General features: G+C 34.4%; 1 protein-coding gene across 2 annotated transcripts; it reads left to right on the forward strand.

Annotated features, from left to right (window-relative positions):
• The first annotated feature begins 1,979 nt into the window (after positions 1-1,979).
• On the forward strand, positions 1,980-20,351 carry LOC144958057 (uncharacterized). 2 transcript variants are annotated; one of them, XM_078889656.1, is made up of 4 exons: positions 1,980-2,190; positions 10,537-11,077; positions 11,970-12,084; positions 14,217-20,351. In XM_078889656.1, the coding sequence occupies exons 2-4, from the start codon at positions 10,571-10,573 to the stop codon at positions 16,133-16,135; spliced, it is 2,541 nt and encodes an 846-aa protein (XP_078745782.1). In that variant the 5' UTR covers positions 1,980-2,190; positions 10,537-10,570; the 3' UTR covers positions 16,136-20,351. The 2 variants fall into 2 exon arrangements, with proteins under 2 accessions (XP_078745782.1, XP_078745781.1); XM_078889655.1 differs by lacking the exon at positions 1,980-2,190 and adding an exon at positions 4,758-4,891.
• Positions 20,352-21,125: the final 774 nt, after the last annotated feature.

Genomic DNA, 21,125 nt, shown 5'->3' on the forward strand with positions numbered 1-21,125 from the left:
CCACTGAGTGAGCTCAAGACACTTAAAAAGGGCTCCTAAGCCAATAGCAACATGAAGACGAGACTGTTGGGCGAGATAACATTTTCCTCCAACACAGACAACACTGCTTCCGGTCAGGTACTCATTTTACATCTGAGTACGGTGAGAGAATGTTTTCGATCCATGTAGCCTTAAATAAACAGCCAGCAACCGCCCCTGGTATAAAGGAGGGCAGATCCCTGCTGGCCCATCCTAGCTGATAGATAAATATTATGATATTGTAGTTCGTCGCTTGGTCGGCCCAAGAAATCAGACAACGGTGATGGGGATGGGTTGGGACAGAAAAGAGGAGAGAGAATACCAAACCCAGTAACTTGAAATAACATTAGGTGGTCTAGACCAAACCAAAACCGTTGTATTACCAATATATTACCAGCATGGTTTTCTCGAACTCCTCGAGACATGCGAAAAGGTTCGAGGAAACCTTGCCTCGATGGTGATGAGAGAGGGCAGTGTAACAGCGGTAGGGCATCTGCTTTGTACCCGAAATATACCTAATTCGAATATTCACCGCGTTACGTGGCCCGAAGCAAGCCATCTCTCCCTATCTCACTTTGCGAAGATGAGCTGCAGCTGACACCTGGGTTATTCCAGCGTTGCCTTGGAATAGACTCCCCCCCCCCCCCCCCCCCCCAAAAAAAAAAAAAAATTAATCTCCGCTTGAGGATGAATAAACAGAACCTTAATATGTATTTACTTTATTGATATGTTGAGGGAGATACCTACATGCATATACATGTCATGTTACAAAGGGTACGTGTGTGTGTGTGTGTGGGGGGGGGGGGGAGGGGTTGCTGTATCACAACATTCATTTTCTGTCGTACCTACCATTATCAAAGCATGGCCCGTGGTTTCGAAATTGGAACGAATGGCGAAGTGATAAGAGTAAGCAGAGAGGTGTCGGTTGAGATAGTATGCGCTTGGCTAAGAAGCTCATAACATTGCCATCCGGAAGTATAACGGACCAACACACAAAACTGTGTGTAACCATGAAGTTTTATAGTCTGGTTAATACAGTTTAGTGAGAACAACTCACAAACGCGGATGGCAAAAACAATAACAAAGGCCTGAGTGACGTCATCTTCGAACTATCTATAGTCTGTTCGTGGCTGTGTGTGTCTGCGGACGTATCACATTGTATACACACACCAACAGTGTAGATAGATACAATGTCACAATTAATCGTCAGTGGCCGACATCACCGACCGAATTTTTTAAAAAAGCATTTAATATTTTTTTTTTTTACGTTGGTTGGGTGAAATTAGTTCGAGGAGACCATGATCGAGGTAAAAATTAATTCCAGGAAGGAATGGAATGGTAATAAAGAATAATAAAGGAAAAAAATATAGGTACATTCAAATTAGTTCGAGGAAACCGTGTGTTCGAGGGAACCGTGCTGGAGTATATGATAATTTAAAATAAAGAATGAAGTATTGCAACCGATGTACATTCCTCCTTGCAATAGCATGAGGAGGAGGAGGAGGAGGAGGAGGAGGAGGAGGAGGAGGAGGAGATGAAGATAAATACTATATATCTAGAAATATTGTGTGCTGCCATCATCATCATCATCATCATCATCATCATCATCATCAACAACAACAACAACAACAGCCACGACAACGATGACGTCAACATCATCATCATATCTATAATAGTCGTCACAGCCGTCATCAACCGGCACCACAACCACCACCACCACCATCATCATCATCTCCACCACCACAATCACATCACCACAAATCATAACTATTCCCTCTACAACTGGTTTTTATCTAAATATAAGCATAGTAAATGATAATGATGAGGACACAAGAATGTGTTTATAGATGAAGTTGACGTCATTCAGGTCTTTGTTATTGCTTTTTTTTTACCATCCGCGTTTATGAGTAATTCTCACTAAACAGCATTAACGAGACTATAAACGTTTAAGGTTACACATAGTTTTGTGTTGGTCCGTTATACTTCCGGGTGGCAATGTTGTGAGCTTCTTATTTCACAGGCGCCATCAGAATCTGTCGACACGCTGACTACTCTAGCCTCATTTATCTCTCAAAAATGAGGGGCGGATGTACCTATCGTCAGTTATCAAAATAAAAACATTAGAGGAGATACATTATAAGTAAAGTGGCCCAAAGGCGTTTATTCTGAGAGGTGGGTGTGACTTACAATTTTTTGGCATTTTGATTATTGAGGGAAAATCGCATGCCCGGTTATTTTTCTTTCCTTGTCCGACGCCATCTCTTAACACCAAACGATTCAAATTTTTATACATACTTTACCCCATTGACGATTTGGTTCGATTTCATTCCTATTTAATGTCATATCTTATCCTTTTTGTTAATACATCAGTAACATCTGTGTGATTTGGGTTTCAAATGAAATCAGGAATCACAATCACATTGCTATTTCTTGGTAAAGATATTTTTTTAAAAGATTAGGTATATGGTCACTAGATGAATAATGGAAGAAATTATGATTGGAAAGAAATTGAGTCACGGAGTTGAAGGGTTAGATAAAACATCTCTTTATCTACACGAAAACTAGACTGTAATGACTTGTTTTGATTTGCCGTGTGCAGCATTTTAACGCTCTGTCAAAACATTCTTTGATTTTATTCTTCTTCCGCGTTGAGTTTTTTTTTTTTTTTTTTTTTTATTACGCATGGAATTGATTCTTAAATACAAGATTTGTCGTCTTATTGTGATTAGGAAGAAAAAAGGAAAAGGGGGAATGAAATGACTGCAAACATGTTTATTTGAAACTCTTATTTTTTCTTGTGCATATAAATAAACACAATTAATATGTCAACTGCAGTCGGAGATCATTTCACATTGTCTAAAGACTAGGCGAAGAAATTTGATCTCTTCAATTGTTTGGACATAAGGTTAGGCCTAGTTAATTACTATTAATAATTTAGATTATTGGAGTGCTATTTCGTTCTATTATTTGTTGACATTGAATTTATCTTCCTGGTTATGAAAAACTTCCTGGTTGAGGAGGTATGTCAGTGTTTCACACATTCGTTTAGTTTTGCCAGGTGCCTTTACAAGAAATCCGCCCAAATCCGCCAACTTTATCCTACTTCACCTGGGACATTTGCCCAAAATCCGCCAATAAAAAAAATTCCGCCATTTGATTTAAATCACTAATAATCAACAATAGTGCATTGCCTCAGAATAAAAATTATGTTACTAAACTCTACTCAACTATTTACAATTGTTTCCTTTTTAAAGGCATGAAGATTCGGAGTTTCGATTTTGCGAGAGTTAGACTGTCGGATATTGTTTTCAATTCGGTTAATCTGAATTAGGTTGTATAATATAGATCTAGGAAAACAGTACACTTACAATAGGTGCTCCTAAAAGTCACTTTAGGGGGAGGGGGGAGAGAGAGAGAGAGAGAAGAAGAAATAATTACACTTGATTGCTATAAAAGAGGATACAAATCATAAAAAATCAATCTGGTAACACTGCACTCGTTGGATAGACTTACATTAATGCTAAAACTGCAATATATATCGTGTCATAGTTCAATGGTGGACAGGACCAGGAATGCCAGGTTGGACTGTTTTAATCCAAACAACTTATATTTTCATTTTCATTTTGGATTTTTGTATCATTTTACCTGTAAACTTTTTTTTTCCAAATTACATATATTTCTCGCATGCAATAACACATTTTAGATATCAATTTCTATTGATATTTCTCTTGTACTCTTGTATATTAAACTGAATTGTCTAGTTCATGATATTTGGTTGCTAAAAAGAGGTTGAAATGTCTATCTGTTGACCACAAGGTTTTGGTGGTATCCAAATAAATCCTAGGGAATGTTGATGTTTAACCCTGCCTCAGTGTTTGATCAAGACTGACATAGAATTCTAGAAGACGTATACTTTGGAATCAATTTAGTCATTAAGTTTAACCACCATTTAGGAAGGCAAGAAATCATCCGTGATGTTGGAAAGCTCAACAGAAAATTGAAATATGTGTCATAATAAGCCCTTTATCAGCTAGAGCATCGAATGCCAGCATCCAGAAACACATTTTAAAATCTTGCTAAACTTAATTATACTGAATCAGGGAAAAGGGCGAAAGTTTCAAGAAATGCCTTTTCATCGTGTCATTCCGCATCAGTCAGTGTCAAAGATTGAAGAACAGTACAGGAAAATTGTTTTTGCACATTGGACAGAAAAGCCAGCCTTTTCAAAACAGGGACTTGTTTTAGATACAGAGAGATTTTGAGAAAGATGAGGCAAAATTAGTCATTTTGTGACTTGCCAATCTATGTATTGACATGGCTTACGACACCTTTTATCAATGCTGTAATTGAAAGGATGTTTTATTTGTTTACCAACATTAAAACAAAACCAAGGAACTGACTGCAATTGAGTACTTAAGAGGCCATAGTGAGAATCCGCAGTGACATGGTTTTATTCAACAAATGTTGCAAAGCTTTTGTTCTAACAAGTATGATCCAGCAATGTTGAGTTCAAAACTGTACACGCCAATACACCAAAAGCAAGGACATCCAAAACAACTGATTCAGATGTTGATGTAGACCCAGGACAGGATGAGAAAGAGGATAAGGTGACATTTCTCTATTTCTTTAGAAGTTAGGGTAAGGTAGACATTTTTTCCCTGAAATTAAATTTGGATTATTTTTTTTCGAAATCCGGATTATTTTTCCACAAGGGTTTGGATTATTTTAAAAATATTTCCTGGCAATCCTGGACCGGACGGAACAATGAACAAGATGTCTACCAACATACCATCTACTGACGTCAGTGTCATTCTCCAGCTGTTTTCAAACAAATAGCAACATTTAATACATCTTTCGACTTGAATACATATTGGTAAGCCACATCGATCGAAAGAACCTATGCTATTTTTCACCGTGGACCTACTTGGAATAAATATTGATGCTATTTATGCCTTTTTTACTCACAACATCCGCCAGCCGGATATGAATCATTAAACTGAAACTAAACGTTACCAACACACAAACCTGTGTGTAACGTTAAACGTTTATAGTGATTAATACAATAATTTAGAAAGAACTGATCATAATGTCTGGGGAGGATTTTTGTAGTTTCACAGTACCTTTATTATATTATATAGAAATTCTAAATGTATCTCACACACTTGAAACCAATGTCATATGAAAGAGCTTGCAACACAGATTACAAAACAGTTTGAATTTTGTTTCTATCTTGATTAGAAATGTAGTTACGGCAGTTCAAAGTCTGAAATTTCAGACCGATTTTTACCCCAAAATTACCATTGCAAAGTTGTGACCGAAAACGCGTGATGTTAATAAAAAATGATTAAAACAGTCAATATGGAGTTCTTATCATATATTGTACACCAAAATGTTCGTCTTATCGAGGACAATGCATTTACATTAATAAAGAGGAAGATAAACATTTCAAATTAATACATTATTACATAATATGACGCAAATGTTACATAATCAAAAACGCGGCTAGACGTAAGAAAGAATTTGCTCTATCACTTTTGGATTTATCCCCAATATCTCACTGAAACAATTGCAAATAATTACCCTCTTTTAATTAATACATAAGAATAAAAAAGGGTTTGAGAGTATTTAAATGAAAAGATATAAACATGTTGTGTAATGACATAATGAGTTTATTTTTACCTATGGCAATTTAATTGCATATAAATAAAATGGTAGATTGAAAAAGTTCAAATAAATTGAAACAGATTCCCTATTATAATTAGAAGGAAAGTTCTGGCTTTTAATACTTTAAAAAATTCTGCTGAACCACTTTGGGTTTATTGCTATTACATCATTTGAACTGACAATTAATATAATTTTATCCCCCCCCCCCCCCCTTCTCTCTCAAGGTATGGGGGTGTCAAAACTAATAGAACATCTTACCATAATAAGTATTAAGGCTAAGGCCTTTAAAATATGGATACAAATGATAAACATATCTAAACATATGGGAAAGAAACTTGATGACTTCATGGCAAAGTAAAATAAAATTAAATTAAAGCAATTGGTATTTTTAAAATATCGATATTATTAATATCGGATTTCACAAAGAGAAGAAATATATACAAACTTTTTAAACAAAAACAATAAAATGCCTATAAATAAAGTTGGAAAGTATGTATTCAAAATAAAAACATAGTAAATAATAGTACTGAAAATATTATGGACTAAATTTAACATAATACATAACTAAATTTAAAATATCGATATGAATATCGATATCGCCCTGCAGCCATGATGAGAAGATAATGTAAACAAAGCATTTCGGCGCAGAGTTAAAAGGTGTCTGCGCATCGATATAGAGCCCTGAAATTTGGCATGAATAAAGTTTAGATGTTATTCTAAAAACAAGCGTTTAAATTTTAAAAACACGCTGTAAATAAAAAAATAAATGCATTTGAAAATTGCCAAATTTTAACTTCATATAACTTCTGGAATTATTAATGGATTTTTCCTTAATTGGCACCATTTAAAAGGAAATTGAAAGACGAAAATAATGATACCAAAATATCTGCGATATTCCTCTTTATAACGAAGTTATGCATCTTTGATTGACCCCCCCCCCCCCCCCCCAAAACACGAACGGCAATTTCCAGTCACAACTTTCCTATGGGCGAGTTGGGTCAAAATTTGACTGCCACTGCTGCTGCTCACTAAACTGCCTATTATTATTATGATTATGGCTATGGACGGAATGCCTTCTGAAAGCTCCTCGTGCAAAGGGAAGCAACCCAAATATTCCCTCAACTTATCCTATGAAAAAAATACAGCTTGTATCTTTAACCAACCCTAATATAGGAAAAACAAACACCCAAGCACTTTTACTTAGATATAACATAGTTATTAAAAAAAAAAATCCTCCGACCTCGAACTAACCCTGACCTACTAAAACTAAAATTACAAAAAGAGAAAAAAAACAAAAAAACAAAAAAACCCAGGACTGCTTTGCACTACCTTTGAATACTTCACAAATCAAAATGTCGGTCGAGAATAAAAACAAATTAGGAAATTTTAAACTTTCACAAATCTATCTGTTCTAGAGTTTTAAAAATTCTTCTGTATGATGAAAAATTCAATAAATATATGCCTGACAAAAGGTCCACAGTGAAAAAACAAATTGAAAGAAATGCCAGAATGAGGAGCTTTTTTAAGGTCTCCCTTATGGACTTTCAATTAGTTGCAACGGAATGTCTACGTACACAGTGACTTTAGGCAGTTTAGTGAGCAGCAGCAGTGGGAGTCAAATTGTGACTCAACTCGCCCATAAGAAAGTTATGACTGGAAATTACGTTCGCTTTTACTAAAAGTTTTAGAGGGGTTCAATTAAAGATGCATATCATAATCATTATTTTCGTTACCGGGCACCTAGCCTTAGGATCTACGTATACGGTAACATTTATACAAGGTAACCTTGAATCTCCCCTTTAATGAACTTAAATGGGTTAAATTGTATTGTTTGATTTTTAAAAATCACACACACAAACATACATACAGAGCGAGGTCTATCCAGAGCTTGTATTGTAGCGGCAAACCAGTTACTGGAGCTACCATGTACGTAGATCCTGAGGCTAGGTGCCCGGTTACCATGTAGTACGTAGACACTGCCTAGTTGCAATGTCCAATAAATTCTACTAGTACTCTACTAGACTCAGTCTCTTAAAATGTTTCATAAGTAGAGATAGAATGAAGATGACGTCACTCTAGTTCTAGTCTGTGTTAATTTGTTTTTTCTTTTTTTTTTTGCCATCTGCGTTTATGAGTAATTCTCACTAAACGGGGCCCACTAAACTGTATTTACCAGATTATAAATTATAAATGTTTAAGACATAGTTTTGTGTGATGGTCCTTTATACTTCCGGATGGCAATGTTGTGAGCAAAAATTTTCCGCCGATTCTATGTCACACAGTTTCCTCTAAAGCTCAGTGGGGGATCCTTGGAAAAGGTGGCATTTTTATGCACCTCCATTGGAGGTGTACAAAAACGCACCATTTTTATACACCTCCGTTGGCTGTGATGGTAAATTAATTAAATGTTGATGCATACGTCCATGAGATTTAAATAGTTTTAGATTGAAGTTTAGCATGTTGCTTAGTGATTACCGATGTACGTTTTTACAATGAATAATAACAATAATTTAAAAAATCAAAAGTAAAAAGAAACATGGCACACAAATACTGATCTCAAATAAATAAATAATTTTAGAAAATTAATATCGAAGTTTTTTTAAAAACATGATAAAAGGTTTTTGAAAAAGAGAAAAAAAAAGATAGAAAAAACAAACAAACAAAAATGATGTCTTTCCCAATAAAGTAAATTTTTTTTAAAAATGTCTTCAATGGGAATCGAACCCGGTGCTTTCAAGGCAGCTTATCTGACAGCTTGTCCACTGCGCTACGGAGCCACCTGACTGTTCATCACATTTAATAAGGTCTTTCTAAAATATTATTTTACCTTCAATGAAACTTCTATTTTCTGGTTTTATATTTCGATTTTTAAAATTATTATTTTTATATAAATTTATTAACAAAAACATCCTACAGATGTCACAATATAACTTTCGCCGTGCCCAAATACAGAAACACAATATCGCTGATGAAATTGGGTGGGATGCACATGCATGACGGAGGTGTATAAAAACGATCCGTTAAGATACACCGTCAACGGAAAAATCACCATCATGTCTTGTGTCATATTTTAACACATGTGCTCAGTAAAATTAATGTTGGTGGCACTCCTATGCCAGCCTAGAAAGACTGGTTCCAAATGTTAGAAGCGAGACAAGACCAGTTGTGGTCCTTGATAAGTTGATCGAAAACGGGGGGGGGGGGGGGGGGGGGGGGGGTCAAATGGATCTAGACATTTTGGGTTTTTTTCTAAGTTGTTGTAGTATGATAGTACTGTTAGCGAGCTCATTAGTTATAGGAGCGCTCTTTAACAAAATCACAACTTCTTAATACTCAAATAAAGAACATTTCATAAACTATTCTGCCTGTGTAGTGTCTCTGTATCCATTTCTTTCTCTCTCTCTCTCTCTCTCTCTCTCTCTCTCTCTCTCCTATCCATTTTTTTTTCTCAACCACACTTAAATCAGGCCTGTAAATCTTCGGCCAATTGTCGGATTTCCGACAGTACGATTTTGCTCGATATATTCTGTTACTTTTTTTTTTTTTAAAAGTAAAAATAACATTCGTAACGTAAAGAAACAGAACCAACAAATAATAAAATAAAAGTTTTATTTCATGCCTCGAAAAATAATTTTTATTCCGTTTCAAACGGCGACTTAAAATATAAAAAGAAAATTTTTATTTGTCGCGTCAAAGACAAAACAAACTAAGCTAGGTATAGTATATTATCATTCCATCTACCACTTTCAAATCTCGCTTAAAGTTTTATCTTTTTATGTCATAAGTTGATTTAACTATTGTCATGTTTGTTTGTTAAATTGAATTCATATCACTGTTTCCATCAACACTTGTCTTACTGTAAATGTTTTGTTTTATATCACTGTAAATCGCTTAGAGACTGTGACAATGGGGTGAAGCGCTATATAAATGCCAATTATTATTATTATTATTATTATTATTATTATTATTATTATTATTATTATTATTATTATTTATTATTATTATTATTATTATTATTATTATTATTATTATTATTATTATTATTATTATTATTATTATTATTATTATTATTATTATTATTATTATACTATACGGTGGAATCCTGATAAAGCCAACTTCAGCGGACAGGAAATAGGGTTGATTTAAATTTATGCAAGATTGACTTAGTATCCACTTAGATAAAGAACAAAAAATTTGAGACCAAAAACAATAGTGAACTTTAAGCAGAAGTTGACTTTATTTTTCAAGATGTTGACTATATGCAGATTACACTGTTCCTATTTTGTTTGGTTTAAAGATTGTTGAATGAAATTTAGTTTGTAAGGCATGTCATGTTGGGAATTCTATTTTTATAATGAAACATAATGGTAATTATTCTTTAAAGCTACTAACATATCAATTTTATGTTTAAGATTGAGCCTGAGTATATTTTTTTCGATTTTGAAAAGTCCCAAATTTTTTTAGGGAGAGCTAACAACTCAGGGATAAAGAGCTAGGATTGAGTGAGTTATTGTCCACCTTCACTCATGCAGATTACGACATTTGCATGATTGTTAATATAAATTCCAGAACAAAAACCTTGATAATCTAAAGTTAAAGCATTTTAAACTTTTACTAGCAAAAGCGAGTTGATATTGCTAATTTGTCACTACCTGAACCTCGCACCTTAGCCAACTATAATATTTCTGCTCATAGTCCTATTTCAAGCGGGAGTGAACAGCTTAAATGAGACAGGCACACATATGACATGATATTGTTTAAATCACCACAAAACTGGTTTAATAACAAAACAAACTCATATTGTCATCTTTTCAATTTCCTCAATATTTATTTTTGGTGATGTGTTTATTTCAGTGCCTTTCCTTATACCCTGTAGCAAGAAGTAAAGATGGAAGAGTCTTGTAATACTGAAACGGACAAACAAGTGAGGCTTTCTCATGAAGGTGTCATACATTCTGAGACTTCACATTCAAATATTGGATTGGGAGATCTAACAACAAAGAAACCTATCCCATCATTTACTGCCAACCTTGAAAATCGTGGAAAAACTGAGAGGTCCTCATGGACTTCAAGTCAGTCTTCTGATGTCGGTGATAACTTTGAAATGATAGACGTTGAGAATCTACCAGGGACTCATCCAAAGCCCATGGATGTCAATCTAAAACTGGAAGATGAAGACAGTGAGGAAGAAAACTCATCCAACTCTACTGATGTCAATGTTAAACTTAAAGATGAAACAATCAAGGCAAAGAACTCTTCACAAACTTGTTCACAATTCACTGAAGTGAGTGTTAAAGGTGAAGAGGAAGCTTCACAAAGCGTTGGTTTTCAGGATGAAGACAAAATGAGGAAAAACCTTTCTTCAGTGATGTCATCACGTAGGAAACAACTTAAGGTGAGATGATATTCTTTTCCATTTACATCTGGTTTATTCTGACGATGACGACTGTGACAAAGACGATGATGATAAAGATTGTGATGATTATGATGTTGATGATCATGATTAAGTAAGAATCAAGATTGAGAATGTTTGAAAACAAAGTGTTGATAAAAAGTCTCCAAACCATTCATCACCCCTCTCTCTCTGTCCTTGTCTGTCAGACCAATGTCATTACATTTCTTTTTATTGATTACATTTATTTTTTGAAATTGGAACTGAACGACTGGGTGGGATTCCTGACCTCCCATAGTGGGCAAGGAGGCACTTACTGTGTCTTCTTTCTCCCTATATCTGTTTTCCAAATTGCTTTCTGTCTTCTTCTTGGAATAAGATTTCTTATTTTTGTCCTGACCCTGGCCGGAGTCCTTTGCTGAGAGGGGAACAGTCGGATGTATAGTTATAGTTTTGGGAGATGATATTTTTGTCCTTGTAAATCATCTCTATGTCATGTGCTGTTATTTTTTTAAAGTTTTTACATATGATTTGTAAACATTTGAGTGCATTCCTTTTAGTGGGATTTTGTGCTGATGTCTGGGTGAGACTTTTGGGTGATCTCAAACTGAGTACTTTGATAGTATGCCCTTGGAATCTACATCTGTTTCCTATTTGAACCAATTCCCCTTTGTCTTGTCTTTTATTGGGTGCTTTAATTGTAATTCTAGAACTTTTTACTATCCCATTTTCTTCCTTTTCACTAGCGCCGATATGATCTTAATGTGTTGCAAGTGCCGTAAAACCCTTATAAACATAAAAACAACGAACTGAATGAAGGGCGCTAACACTGACCTTTTGTCTTTATTGTGTTTGTCCAAATATGATATAAAAATTTTGTCTTCTTCCTTTTCAGAAACCCTGCAAAGTCAACAGAGGTGACCAACGTTATGAAAAAATTTGTGAGGAGCCTGTCCCTTCCAGGGGTTTGGATCCAGAGGTCATGCCTATGGCCTTGGAGACTAGACAAGGTAATTAATTCCTTGCTGATATTGCTAATAACTAATGAATATTTGTCCATTTTGAGATGGATTCTCCTGTTTGTGACCCACTTCTTGAAAACGGAATTAATTCAGGATGATTAAGGTGCTGAACTGAAAACTGATATTATAATAAAAAATATCGGACTAGGTTTGAGTTTATATGTTTTGTTGAGGAGATTGAATAAAGTATTTTACTGTGCTTAAAACGACGATGTCATATTTTTGATCAGTGCAATTTTTAATTGACTTTTTAGCAACTGGTTCATCCTGACATACTAACTGTTATGGGACAGTGGGTCACATTTGATGTGCTGCGTACAGGGTCAGAGTCGTTACCAGTCAATTGAGGGGGAAAGAGAGAGAGAGAGAGTCTATTATAAGATTACTTTGAAATACAATGGACTATATGGAATATCTCAATGTCCACAAGACCTGAGAATCAAATTAATTTATTTTCTACATGAAGTTAAGCATCCAATCCAGGGTTGAAAGTTGGTTGGAATTAACTTCATTTGCAGGATTTTTGTTTATTTGGAGGATTCTGATTTCAGGAAAAGATCACCCTCCCCAATTTTCAACCCAAGTCCAATCTCCAAATATGGTATTTTATTATTTTCAAATTGGACTACTGCAACTTTTGTTATGTGGGCCTCATTGTCGCAAACGTTAAAAGAAATAAAAATCAAAGAGATAAAGACTGCAGCTGCTAGATTTGTTCTTGGGAAAACTATGTTTGACAGTGTCTACAAGGGTTTACTGATAGCCCTTCATTTGCTTCTATGGGTGCCAGTTTTCCGGTTCATGCCAGAATTCCGGTTTCGCGATATCTCGAAGTCAAATACCTCCGGTTTCAGTGTTTTGAGTATAATAACCTAATATCATCTGTAAAAATTCAAAAACGTGATTCAGCCACCTTTTCAGCGTATGGAGGTAGATTCGTGAAACCATTTTGAAATCAAATTAATTTCCTCATTGTGTCAATATGTTTGCTGTGTAATCATTTACTAATGGTATAAAAACGTTGATGAAATATGAGTAAAGTTTAGGCCGCATTTTCAGTTGGAACATTTTCAGGTTTGGCAAAGTCGAGATTTTAGTTTCAGGTTTCAGCAATCCTGCTGACACCCATGTTTGCTTCCATTGAGAGGCCAGAATTGAATACCAGATTTGGTTGTTTGTTCATGCGGTAATATGGTCTTGTGGTTCAGAAGGTCTTGGGTTTGAGCCTTTCTTTTGATACCATCAAAAGGAAGAAATTGTTTTACTTGGAAAATTCTCCTTAGTTCAAAATTCTTCGTTCACACACGACTGCTCCTCCTCCTCCTCCTCCTTTTCTTCTTCTTCTCCTTCTTCTTCTTCTTCTTCTTCTTCTTCTTCTTCTTCTTCTTCTTCTTCTTCTTCTTCTTCTTCTTCTTCTTCTTCTTCTTCTTCTTCTTCTTCTTCTTCTTCTTCTTCTTCTTCTTCTTCTTCTTCTTCTTCTTCTTCTTCTTTTGTCCAGTTGGTCTTTGTTGGTCTTTTTTCACATGTTCAAAAAGTTAAGACAATTTTTCACCAGTCATTTACAGACCTAAATAATCCAAGGATTTGTAGCAAAGAATAAATAAAAAACAAAAACAAAAAAAAAACTTGAACTTTTATATAGCGCAATATCCATTCAACTTGCTCAAAGTGCTTTCCAAGGGTCCCCGGCCAACAGCAACATGTAGAACAAGACTTGACACCTATTAAGCGAAATTCAGTTTTTTCAGACAAGAGACAAAGCTCTTAACCAAGTACTCATTTTACACCTGAGTACGGTGAAGGAATGTGAGTAAAGAGCCTTTTCCAAGGAGCCAACTTGCACCATCCAGATTGGGACTCGACCCAGAGATTTACCATTCCAAAGGCGAGTGTCATACCACTAAACCACAATGCTGCACTGCACTGTCATGACTTGTATAAAAGCTCCCCAGGATTTCAAACTACCACCTTTTCTATTGAATCTCTAACAATAAACTAAACAGTCAATGTTAGTCATGTTTACAATAATATATCTTTCTTATGGTAAAGCTATTATTTCTACTTCAATAGATGTTCAAGTTATTGTTTTGTTGGAAGTAATAATCTTATCCGTTTTACAGATAATGATGATGATGGCAGTGAGCTTTCTGTGAAAAAAGGACTCCAAATGCATATGCAAGTCAAAATTGACATTGATGGGACTACAGACAGTACAGTGGTACTGCACAGGATTGGCACCGATGTCCAAAACAAACGTGTTACATCTTTCAAACACCTTTCGACAAATAACAATGGATCAGATCAAGGATCTGATTTTGTTGAAACAGATGAGCCACAAATTGATGAGAAACCTCAAAACTATTCTTACAAAAGTAGTTCTACAAATCCAGTCTTCAAGTCACCCATGAAAATTCAAGTTGGAGATAAGTCAGATGAGAATCTCAATTGTGAACAGTCAGTTGCTGGTAATGTAAAATTGAAAAAATCTCGTCAGATTGTCAATACTGGCTTAATGAATGAAGAAATGATTTCTGATAAGTCTGTTTTACGAAATCGTAAAAAAAATAGTGAAAAGAACGATTCCACTAAATGTGACGTTTGTGGGAAGACATATTCTTGTAAATCAAACCTCTTAATGCATCAAAAAATCCACACTGGTGAAAAGCCACATAAGTGTCCGACATGTGGAAAGGCATTTAGACAGAGTTACGATTTACGACGACACATCATTATTCATACAGGTGACAGGCAATTTAAATGTCCAACCTGTGACAAGGCATTTATTAGGAACATGGAATTACAATTACACATCAGGACTCATACAGGGGAAAAGCCGTTTAAATGTCTGACCTGTGGAAAGGGGTTTGCCCAAAACAGAAATTTGAAGCGACACATCACAAATCATACAGGTGTAAAACCATTTCATTGTCTGACCTGTGGTAAGGGGTTTCATAAGAATATAGACTTAGAACAACACCTCAGAATTCATACAGGTGAAAAGCCATTTAAATGTCCAACCTGTGGAAAGGCGTATGCTCAGGATAAAAGTTTAAAACAGCATCTCAAAACTCATACAAGTACAGGTGAAAAAGCATTTAAATGTGAGACTTGTGAAAAAGTATTTTCCAGCAATACAAATCTGAAACAACATGTCAAAACTCACACGGGAGAAAAACCATTTATATGTCTGACCTGTGGAAAGGCTTTTATCAGGAAAACAGAATTAGAACCGCATATCAGAACTCATACAGGAGAAAATCCATTTAAATGTTTTACGTGTGGAAAAGCATTCACCAGCAATTCAAATTTAAAGCAGCACATCAAAATTCATATTGGAGATAAACCATTCAAATGCCAGTTCTGTGGCAAGGCATTTATATGGAATGCAAATTTACAACATCACATCAAAACTCATACTGGAGAAAGACCATTTAAATGTTTACCCTGTGGAAAGGATTTTTTCAGAAGTATAGATCTACAACAACATATCAGAACACATACGGGAGAAAGGCCATTTAAATGTCAGATCTGTGAAAAGTCATTTTTCAGGAAAGCAAGTTTACAGCTCCACACCAGACTTCATACTGGTGAAAAACCGTTTACTTGCCTGACGTGTGGCAAGGCATTTGCTCAGTATACACAATTAAAAAGCCACATGATATTTCATACGGACGAAAAGCCACATGAATGTGTGACCTGTGGAAGGGCATTTAAGAGGAGACCACATTTACTACAGCACATGAGAACTCATTCAGGAGAAAAACCATTTGAATGTCTGACATGTGGAAAAGCATTTACCTTCAATAGAAGTTTACAGCTACACATCAAAACTCATCTGTTGGATAAACCATTTAAATGTATTGCCTGTGGAAAGGGGTTTGTCAGGAATATAGAATTAACACAACACATGAGAAGTCATACGGGAGAGAAACCATTTAAATGTCTGACTTGTGGAAAGGGTTTTTCAAGGAATTATATTTTGTCGCATCACATGAAAATTCATTCTGGAGACAAAGCGTTTAAATATCTGACTTGTTAAAACATATTTATCAGTAATGGGCAGAACGGCAAAATGAACTAAAGTACAAATTATAAGAAGGTGTCTCATTGTACTTCAAATAGTTATTCTGAAGTGCTAAAAAGGGTGCGGTGGTGTTTTTAATAAAAAAAAAAAACAAAAAAAAAAACATAAAATGACTTTTACACTTTTCTAAAGTTTTGGGATATAAAAAAGCTGATAAAATTGTCAAAATAGATTGTAATAGGAGGTATTTATAATTTTGCCTGTTTTAAATCCCATCCCAAAGCACAGAAACATCAAGTGTTTCGGTTGGTTTGTCGTTTTATGCCCCATAAACTGGGCTATGTCCTTTGGTGAACATGATAGTGGAGAGGACGGAAACTATTAGTTGGATGTTGCAAAACCTCAAAAAATGGCCCTGACAATTTGATGTTTTGATGCAATGAAAATGATGATGCCTAGTTACATACATAACATTGTCTTATTGCTCTAGGGTATTGCAATTATCACTATCATTTATCATGATAATATTCGCAAGCTTCACCTATTATTTTATTTTATTTGAGAGGTGGATTCAGTTGAGATAGATTCATTGTTTGATCAACACAAATCCACACCTGATAATAGGGGTTTTTTTGTGTGCTGTATTTGCGTTATCAAGGAACGTTTATGGAAGATTGATCCACAATGTGGAACTTGCAGAAATTGTTAGTAATATTATTGCTATTATTATTATTATTATTATTATTATTATTATTATTATTATTATTATTATTATTATTATTATTATTATTATTATTATTATTATTATTATCATCGGAGTAAAAAGTGGCTGAGTGGTTAAGGCATTGCACTGTGACCTGAAAGATCCCGCTTCAGGCACTTTCTTTTTTTTTTTTCCTCGAGCAAGATTTTTAACCCCCAATTTGCTCACTTTTGACCGCAAGGATGATTCTGTTGACATCAGATGTTATTTAACGGATTATCTGTATTCCTACAGGGGATGCCAAGGCAATGGCGTCTCTGTTTTTTTTTTTTTTTTACATTGTTTGCTTAATTATTTTTCAAAATTCATTAATCGATATCCATGCGCATTGTAAATGTTCAGGAATGAATACATAAAGTTCTTCTTCTTATTCTTATTATTATTATTATTATTATTATTATTATTATTATTATTATTATTATTATTATTATTATTATTATTATTATTATTATTATTAATATTATTATTATTATTATTATTATTATTATTATTATTATTATTATTGTTATTATTATTTATATTACTCGTTATTATTATTATTATTATTATTATTATTATTATTATTATTATTATTATTATAACATTGCAGAGCAGATATATTGACAACGGGTATAACTACATGACATCAAAGTCGCTATACAACATTAGTGGATAAAGATTGCCTATATTGACTATTACTGTTACTCATTTTCGATACTACACTCAACAAAGTTAAGTTTTAGAAGATGCCATTGTTGTAAGTGTAGAATCAGATGAGGATGGTGCACCAATGGGACCAGTTTCTGGCCATGCCATTATTGATGCTATTCATTTAGTAGGTAAACTACTCACAACATCCACATGCCAGATATAATGTACCAACTCACAAAACTAATGTGTAACCTTAAACGTTTATAGTCTGATAGAATTTAGTGGAGAACTAATCACTAAAATGGCTGTCTAAAAACAATAACATAGAGCTGAATGACATCAATTTCGTTCCTTCTACTTTTATAGTAGTTTTCAAGACTCTCCACTGTATTGCACTACAGCAACTTCATGAAGACTCTTCCATATTGGACGTCCTTGCCAGTGCTGAGGAAAGAGTCCATAAATTTATTTTGGCCTTTAGAGACAGACCACAATAACAGACCTGTTAAAGTCAAATAATAAAAGGAACTGTCATAAATTTAAAAATTGCCCCTCTTTAAGGCCACCAGATCATCACGATTGATTTCTCTTGTTATTGTCTCGTATTTTCTCATTTGTTTCACTTTCATTTTTGGAATGGCTGATATATCGACATCGAGCTTATTATTATTATTATTATTATTATTATTATTATTATTATTATTATTATTATTATTATTATTATTATTATTATTATTATAATGTTACAGCGGTCCCATTGATGTCAAAGTCAAACTATCCTATATCCGTCCCCCACTGCATCATCATTATAATTATTATTTTTATTATTATTATTATAATTATTTTTATTATTATTATTATTATTATTATTATTATTATTATTATTATTATTATTATTATTATTATTATTATTATATTTATTATTAGATTATTATTATTATTATTATTATTATTATTATTTTTTATTATTATTATTATTATTATTATTATTATTATTATTATTATTATTATTATTATTATTATGATTATTATTCCATCGTTAATGCCATTACTATTAGACTATTGTTGCTAATATTGTAGCTATATTATTGTGTATCAATATTGTATATATTAAAATACCATCTATTGAAATGTTCCAACTGTTAAATTTTATTTTGATTTAATAACTATTCGATTTCATATGTTGAGATGGGCAAATGCCTATGCAATAAATATTTTATTTCAAAGTTCAAAGCTCTTTCACTCTCTCACACACTCTCTCTCTCTCTCTCTCTCTCTCTCTCTCTCTCTCTCTCTCTCTCTCTCTCTCTCTCTCTCTCTCTCTCTCTCTTCCCCTCACTCTCTCTCTCTCGCTCTTCCCCTCACTCTCTCTCTCTGTGTCTTTTACACAAACACACACTCTCTCTGTCTGGGTGGGGATCCTGACCTCCCATAGCGGGCAGGGAGGTACATACTGTGTCTTCTATCCCCTTATATCTGTTTTCCAACATGCTTTCTGTCTTTGTCTTGGAATGAGATTACTTGGTTTTGTCCTGGATCTGGCCGGAGTCCTAGCTGGGAGGGAAACAGTCAAATGCATAGTTATTGTTTTGGGAGATGATATTTTTTTCCTTGTAAGTCATCTCTCTGTTATGTATTATTATTTTTATTTTGAATGTATAATGTAAGCATTTGAGTGTATTCCTCTTTGTTGGATTTTGTGCTTGTGTCTGGATGAGACTTGTAGGTGATTTCAAACTAAGTACATTGGTGGTATGCTCTTGGAATCTACATCTGATCCCTATTTGTTCTCAGTTTCCTTTGTCTTACTTTTTCTTGGGTGCTTTAATTGTAATTCTAGAACTTTTTACTATCCCATTTTCTTCCTTTTTACTGGCGCTGATATAACCTAAATGTGTTGCAAGCGCCGTAAAACCCTTAAAAACAAAACAAAACACTCTCTCTGTGTGTCTATCATCCTCTCTCTCTCTCTCTCTCTCTCTCTCTCTCTCTCTCTCTCTCTCTCTCTCTCTCTCTCTCTCTCTCTCTCTCTCTCACACACATACACATACACACAAGTTCTTTTCCCCTCGTACTACTTTATTTCGTACCCATTTATTCTTTGTCATTATATATATATATATATATTCACATGTCCTTTTCAACCATCCACACTGTCATCATTGTACTCCGCCTCAATCCCATTCCGGAAAGTCTCCACGAGCTAGAGGTGACAAAAGAATATTTAAAACGTTCAGTTCTGGATTATAAACTTATCACCCTGCCTGATATGCTGACGCTTTGTGTTTTGAACATAGAGGGCGTTAGTCATGTTTCAACTGGGTGGGGTTCCTGACCTCCCATCGTGGGCAGGGGGGTACATACTGTGTCTTCTATCCCCTTATATCTGTTTTCCAACATGCTTTCTGTCTTTGTCTTGGAATGAGATTACTTGATTTTATCCTGGTCCTGGCCAGATGCCCTGGCTGAGAAGGAAACAGTCAAATGTATACAGTTAGTTTTGGGAGATGATATTTTATTCCTTGTAAATCATCTCTCTGTTATGCACTGTACTATGTTTGCTTTATATTGTATTTGATTTGTAAAACATTTGAGTGTAATCCTCTTAGTGGAGACATGTGCTTGTGTCTGGACGAGACTTTTAGTGATCTCAAACTAAGTACTTTGATAGTGTGCTCTTGGAATCTACACCTGTTTCTTATTTGAACCAATTCCCCTTTGTCTTACCTTTTCTTGGGTGCTTTAATTGTAATTCTAGAACTTTTTACTTTCCCATTTTCTTCCTTTTTACTGGCTCTGATATGACCTTAATGCGTTGCAAGTGCCGTAAAACCCTTACTTACTTACTTATCCGAACCAGCGACCACCTGAGCTCTAGCCCTTCGGTCTTGTGCCATGACGTAGAAGTTAGACGTCTTTTGTAGTTGTTCCAGGTGACTATAAACGTAAAACCCTTAAAAACAAAACAAACATAAAGGGTAATTTTTGTAGGCAGGGCGGACTGATAATTGTTTTCAACTTTCTTAGGATTCTGTCTATTCTTTTTCTCTCCCAAGCAGTGACGGCCCCAGTCCAAGAATTCATTCCAAATCGTATATCTAACACTTTGAATTTTGACAAATATGTAGTAGAAGATTTTAAGAACTTCTTTTGAAACTTGAAATGAATTTAATTTTTTAAGGAAAATTAATCTAGAACTAAGTTTTGAACAAATATTATTTACATGCAAATTTTTGCAAATACCGAGATAAAGTTTACAATAATAATTATGTGAAGCGCATTGAGCATGGTAAATTCGTGGTAATGCTATTAGAGTATTCAATTTTATTTGTATTTATTTATTGATTTATTATTCATTCATTCATTTATATAGTTTAAATCAGACCCATCATTACCGAAATACCTTATTATTTTTTAAAAAAAAGGATTTATCTCTTTTCCAAACAAAAATTATTGCAATTCTATGCGTGAAGACTATTTTAAGCCCAATCCGGAAAAAATTCATCAAGAAAGACTGTGGAATTAAAGCAGTCAACTAAATTCAATTTATTGATGAACACTCCCATAAATAGAAATTACATTTTCAGTATCCCCCCCCCCCCCCCCCCCCTT

Source organism: Berghia stephanieae, chromosome 12 (assembly GCF_034508935.2).
Source record: "Berghia stephanieae isolate SIO BIC M18660-M18661 chromosome 12, UCSD_Bste_1.3, whole genome shotgun sequence".
NCBI lineage: Eukaryota > Metazoa > Mollusca > Gastropoda > Nudibranchia > Aeolidiidae > Berghia > Berghia stephanieae.

Excerpts from the sequence above, each read along its gene's own strand:
- LOC144958057 (XM_078889656.1), top strand. The coding sequence starts at position 10,571 with ATGGAAGAGTCTTGTAATACTGAAACGGACAAACAAGTGAGGCTTTCT. Across the intron at positions 11,078-11,969 it reads CACGTAGGAAACAACTTAAG|AAACCCTGCAAAGTCAACAG; the intron begins GTGAGATGATAT and ends CTTCCTTTTCAG. Across the intron at positions 12,085-14,216 it reads GGCCTTGGAGACTAGACAAG|ATAATGATGATGATGGCAGT; the intron begins GTAATTAATTCC and ends TCCGTTTTACAG.